General features: G+C 49.8%; 2 protein-coding genes across 2 annotated transcripts in view; both read left to right on the forward strand.

Moving 5' to 3' along the window:
- The window catches only part of LOC115235482 (protein pangolin, isoforms A/H/I/S-like), a 160,931-nt gene extending 156,863 nt beyond the window's left edge, over positions 1–4,068 (forward strand). The window contains exon 4 of the mRNA XM_029807308.1: positions 3,871–4,068. Coding sequence (XP_029663168.1) covers positions 3,871–4,035 — 165 coding nt within the window. The 3' untranslated portion in view covers positions 4,036–4,068. The remainder of the gene's footprint in view (positions 1–3,870) is intronic.
- The window catches only part of LOC115235484, a 41,266-nt gene continuing 35,560 nt past the window's right edge, over positions 591–6,296 (forward strand). Inside the window, exons 1-2 of the mRNA XM_029807311.1 lie at positions 591–1,706; positions 1,784–1,880. Of these exons, the coding sequence (XP_029663171.1) occupies positions 782–1,706; positions 1,784–1,880 (1,022 nt within the window). The 5' untranslated portion in view covers positions 591–781. The remainder of the gene's footprint in view (positions 1,707–1,783; positions 1,881–6,296) is intronic.

Genomic DNA, 6,296 nt, shown 5'->3' on the forward strand with positions numbered 1-6,296 from the left:
GTGTAGTATCGCACGTAGATGTAGCGGAGGATTAGAAATGTAAACCGTGCGAGCTTTTAAAATTAGTGGAAGAGATAAGCGTTTGGAATTTCCGCAAGATATTTCGTCGACACGTCGGCCCCCTCCTGTCCTCTCGTGGAAATTTGCGTGCGACGAGGCTTGAGCAGACGGAAATCCTTATCTGTCGTCAGGCGGTACAGTCCTTGGGCGCGTTGCGACTGTCACGCGAATGTCTCGTGATGAAACAGACAGACAGGCAGGCAGGCAGGCAGACACGCGTGGACGCTCGAACGAGGAGGTGACTGTACATGTCTCTCGTCTCATCGTGCCCCCCTTCCTTCGCCGCTCGCGCTCGCCGCCTCGCGTTCTCTCGCTTCAACCACCCCCGCGCCCCCAACGCCTCCCCCGTCCTTCCCCGCGCATACCGTGCCAGCCAACGAGCCGGGGCCGCTTTCGCTTTGTGCGCGCCGGGGCGGCGGTACATCAAAGCCTTCTAGTTCCCGCTCCGGCCTTTGACGATCGCGTCGCGGCCGCTCGCTCAGTCATCGCTCGGTTGTAGGCGATGCCGGCGCGCCGTAGATGAGCGGCTCGCGCGCGCGCGCTCGCACGAGGAGCGCGGGCTCCTCGGGATCTGCCGCGGAATCTTTGCCGTTCGATAAATACGGGTGATCTGGATTTTGCGACGAGAAAGAACGGCGATCGGATTTCTGGTGTCGTTCGCCAACGTGTTTACGTGTCCGTGTGACTTTGAGGTGATCGCAAAGGGCAACGCGATTAGAAGATGTCGCCTCGCGGTGGCAAGTGCGCGCGTGTCAGCAAGGTGGCGGCCACCAAGGGGCGTCAAGCGCGCGGCCAGCATGTTTCCGTGGGTCTTGTGGAAGGTGAAGAAACAATGACGACGACGACAATGGCACTGGTGACAACAATCGCGACAGCGACGTCGACGACGACGATGACGTCAAACGAAACGGCAGTCGCAGCGACGAGAATGGACAAGCCCGCGGTGCACACGACGGCGTGCAACGACGAGGGTCGATCGCAGTGGTCCGGGCGCATGCGCCAGTCCCTGGAGAGCAGCTCCGAGCCAGCCCGTGAAAACGGTACCCCGTTGCATCGTTGTTATCCGGAGAGGCAACGACGACGGGAGAGACACGTCGCCGCGGGGAGGAAGCATCGACCGGCGAGGTGTACCGAGAACGCCGCCACCGTCGCTGCCGGCTCCTCGTGCTCGTCGACGTCGTTGTCGTCGCCGCCACCGGCGCTTTCCTCGCCCGCATCTTCCTGTACGTCCTCGCGCCGCTCCACCTCACCGCCGTCGTGCGTCTCGTCGCCGACGCGCTCTTCCACCTCGTCGTCGGTCACGAGCGATCCGCTAGCGATCAAACCAGCGGCCGCAAAGCGGAAGCGGAACGCCGCGGGAACAAAGCAGGACAGCGACAGCGGAGCGGCGACTCATGGAGCGACGGAAATTGCGACGATTACCTCCTCGACCACCGTGTCTACCACGTCACCGTTTCCCTCCCCCGTGTCCACGTCTTCGGCGTCCTGCCGGACGACGACCACTCCGCGCGGCTACGTCGGCGATCATGGCGCCGCGCATCCGTCCTCATCCGCCCTCGAGAGGCTGAGAAATGTCCTTGAAAATTACGAACGCGGTCGGATCTATCTCGCCCATGTCTGCTACCTGGACTGGCGGGATCTGCCAGGTAAACGGCGTGGCGGAGGTCGCGACGCTACGAGGAGCAGCGAACGGGTGTGGGTGGTGGGGGCGGCGGATCACGAGGGTCATCATCGGACGCGGTTGTTGGTGGCCGGACGTCACTGGCGGCCACGTTGCTTACGCAAGGTCAACATGCTGAGCCAGCCGGTGGTATACGCTGGTGGCGGTAGGGGCTCCTTAACCGTCGATCTCTTTCTCTGGTGGTTCCATCACGAGTTTGCCGTTACAGCGATGGCGATGCATCCGGATGGCGCCGTGCTGGTGGCCGAGAGCGCCGATTACCTGCCACCGGAGGGTGACTGCGTCGCCGCGGACGGCCTAGTGCGGCTGTTTGTGGTGCCCAAGGATTGCATGGAAACACGGTTGGTGATCCGAGAGCTGAGAGTGCGACTAGCCACCGGGTTACTGTCTAAGGCACGCTGCGGCGTTTATCGCGACAAAGTCTTTTCGAGTTCGAGCGAGGAAATGGCCGATCATCGGTTGGACGCGTACCTGAAATGGTTTACGTTGAAGGAAGCATTCGCGGATCTCCATCGCGCCTGGCTAAGCGTTCGGTCGGACACTTTTGCTCGTAGCTGGACGTTGCCGCGAGATCGCGACGATCACTCGTTAGCGGGACGTAACGGCGCCATTTTGCCATCCAGAATCCACGCGGTGGATCAGGAGGAAGACAGGATGCTGCTCGTCGAGCTGCAGAATCTTGCAAGGGAGGCTGGACTGGAAGTCGACGACGAGGAGCTAGGCAGGTGGATCGTCGACGAGGAGAGCGCTTTGGCGCGTTTTGTCAGGAAGCGGGAGCCGGACGAAGAGCAGCAAGGATGTCGGGTGAAGATCGAGGCGGATGACAAATGGTCGGAACGCAATGGCGATGAAAATGAAGACGGAAACGACGGCGTCGAGGAAGACAACGACGAGGAGGAGCCTACGGCTGAGGAGGCTGTCGGACTACTCTCGAGGGTACTGACCTGGATGGAGAGGGAACCCTTCGATCCAGGACTCTTGCTGGCGGTCAGATCGATGCGCGATACCGCTGCACTTATGGTAAGCGGCTGATAAGAGACAACCCGCTCGAGAGCCTCTATATCGATCGTTTACGAGACGAGGGGTGGGAGCTAAAGAATGAAAAGAGAGAGAGAGAGAGAGAGAGGGAGAGGGAAAGCGTGAAAAAAACATAGAAAAGTGAGACGAGAGAGAAGGGATGAATCACGCGCAATCCTTCGAGTTTGCGAACAGATTGAACTAATTTCATCGACTGTCACTTGACAAAGAGCGACCGGAGGGTTAAAGAAGTAGTGGGCGGATTACACTGCTATGCCTCGAGAAGGGCACTCGAATCCGACGATACGCGAACGGAAAGGTCGAACGAACCCTCGAGGAGTACATTTCTCCTCTCTTCATGTCCCGTCTTTGCAAATTAACGCTCGAGCTGGTCCTCGATAAGCATTCCCCCTCGAGGCGAATCGAATTGATGGATATCGCGTTTCTTTTGAGAGTCGTGAACTGTAAGTCCTCGGTGTTATCCTTGCGCCTTTCACGCCGTTGACATTACCGCGGTATCTAAACACGGTCATGTGATAGGAATTCTCAAACGTGTACACATATATATTATATCACGCATGCGTTATATGCAGACTCGCGATAAAGCAGCATAGTACCGTAAGCAACGGATAAACAGGCGATTATTATCAACATTAGGATAACGATTAATGATTGCTGGCGAGAAGGATCGTCCAATTAATACTTATTATATAGATTACTATATTTATAATGCATTAGTAGATGTGTGTGTGTGTGTGTATTAGGAATTTAAAAATATTCCACATATTTTTTTTGCATTTTATAATACAATATATCATAATGTAGCAACATGATAATTATCTGAATCACCCCGTAGTATTTTCTCTTTAATTTATAGTGAAATTATATATTAATTGTTCTCTCATCAAAATATAGATATATCACAGATTCTTTTTACGAGAAATTTGCGCTTTTTATAAAATGTTGGACTCCACAGAGATCCGACGTTTTTATAAAGAGGCTGACTACGAAAAAAATCTGCAAAACATATATTTTAACAAACAGAAAATCCAATATATGGCAAGATATGTGTATATTCAGTGCATTAATTCGCTTACTCTGTTGTTTTACAGGCGAGCAAGATGGCAGGTTTGGCGGGGACGCATCCGAGCGGGCTGCCCTTCTTTTGCCCTAACGGAGACCATCTGACGCAACCACCTCCCGCCCACATGGGCATACCACCCTACGGGGCGCTGGACGCTGGCAAAGCGGCTGCCGCGGCCGGTAAGTACTGTTGATCATCACTCACGCATCCCTAGAAACATTTTTTTACCGCAACAAGTTTCAATCTTCATCTAATTTTTTCGGTAATCTTTTCTCTCGCGATGATTAGTTGTTGCTTTCTGTGATTTGTTTGACAATCTAAATTTCTCGTGCCGTAATAATTTATAATTTAATATAATTCTTATGTTATAATATAATAACTTATAATTTATTATAATTTAATGTTATGTTGAATTCTTTATACAAATTACTAAAAAGATAACGTGCCTTTGCAAGAAATTAATAAAATGCTTTATATTTGATGTATTTGGCTTTCGTTGGAGGTAGATTCGGTATTTTCTTATCGTACTTCACAAATTTAATAAAATCTACTAGGGTAGGTTGTTGCTCTCGTAGATATATAAGATAAGTTTTCACTTATTTATTTGGAAGATACTAGGACTAAGAATTTTTAGATTGAATATCGTTGATATGACTTTTAATTATCATAAAATTATCGCAACTTTGTGATATTAATTTTCATTTATAAATCGAATAAAAATTCGAATAATTTTTTATCTAATTTGTGTTGTAAAAGAAGAGAGAGGAAGAAAAAAATAGAGTGTTTACACGGAACTAAAATGTGAAGCCAATAGGCACAGATTGCAGCTTTAAACATCAATCGCGTTTACTTATCATTTGCAGAAACGTAAATATACAGCCGCTAATAATATAATAAAACTTCATTTGACGCATGCACTTTCGATGTAAACTTTGAACTACCTCTGTATCATCCTGATCCTCCCCCCTCCCTCTTCACGCGTATCGGTTGAATCAACAATTCTTTCACGAAGTTAATCCGCTATTGTCCGGCCAAATATTGACGTTCCTCTTCAATTGTAATTGATGAATACTTTTCGTCTCGCTTGCGTGTAATCGACACGCTTCGCCTAAAAGAGAGAGAGAGAGAGAATCGTTTTATATATAATTTTATTGTACCGAGCTATGCAAATATTAACGTAACCATTGTAATCTGCCGCCGAGCGAGTTCGGCTTTTGCACAAACCGCGTTTGCGACCGTTAACGTGTAACGTACGTTAATCTTTGTTACTGCGATTTGATAGACGAAACAGCAAATTACACAAATTCACAGTGCATAAAGTGATTTATATAGATACTACTTCAGGTATTAAGCATTTAAAAATCTCCCCAAAAATGCGAACGCAGAAAATGCAGAAACATGGAAATGTCTCCGTGTTCTGCATCCTCTCTCTTTCTCCCTTGGGTTAATCGCAAGCGTATTCTCGATTAGACTGCTCTCGAGTTAAAAAATGGCCGATAGATGTGCAAGCGTCGATACTCCTAAATAAAGGAATATTTCTTATCAAGTCAAGAGTCACGGCGATGTCGAAATTTAAATGGGGGCTGTAAAGAGGACGGTACAACCTCTCCGAAAAGAGAGAAACAGGCATTTTGCGAAAGAGAAAGAGAGAGAGAATCGCGAATTGGCGTCAAGTACGAGAATAAGAGGACTCACCATTAGGCTAATCAGCCGAGCATGCGACTCCCTTCTAGCGCTGGGTCAAGGGGGTTTCCACTCGCCCTCTCTGCTTCTGTACAGCTTCTCCGCTTCTACCTGCTCTACCCTCGATCCTTTCCCCTCTCCCAGCATGCTTTCTCCCTTCTGTCAACTTGTAATCATCGCGAAGATTCTACCATCGGTACGCCGGCGTGACCTTGAGGAGAAGTTTCAAAGTAGCGTTATCCCTCGGAGAGCTTGATGCGTTTGCTTCTGCAAATCAAACTTATCTCAAGACATGATTTTCATCGCGTTGTTCTCGCAGTACGAAACTCCACGAGTTTTCTCTACGGCTTTGTCGACACGTTCTCGCTCCTTCCCGCGCGCGATATTTTTCATCCCCCTTAGAGACCTCGGAGTATGTAAATATTGTTGATAACGTTTATGCACACGACCACGGCGCGGCGGGTCGGGTTCTTTGTCTTGCAAACGAGGGTAGCGTTTCGTCTCTTCGCGGAATGAATCGAGACTCAACTTCACTCCGCTTTGCTTCCCCTCCTCGACTGCTCCGGAACGACGATCTTTCTCCTCCCCTTCTCCACTTCCGAGATCTCGAACCACCTTTCGAATGCCAACGTTTCCAATTTCTCTTTCTCTCCGTTCGTCCTCTTTTGCTCCGCATCTCATTTGCTCTGTTCTTTATCTTGTTCGATATCTTCCATTCTCTTCTCGCTATTCATCTTCTCTCTCTTTTTCTCTCTCTCTCTCTCTCTCTCT

Source organism: Formica exsecta, unplaced genomic scaffold, assembly GCF_003651465.1.
Source record: "Formica exsecta isolate Colony F162 unplaced genomic scaffold, ASM365146v1 scaffold223, whole genome shotgun sequence".
Taxonomy (NCBI): domain Eukaryota; kingdom Metazoa; phylum Arthropoda; class Insecta; order Hymenoptera; family Formicidae; genus Formica; species Formica exsecta.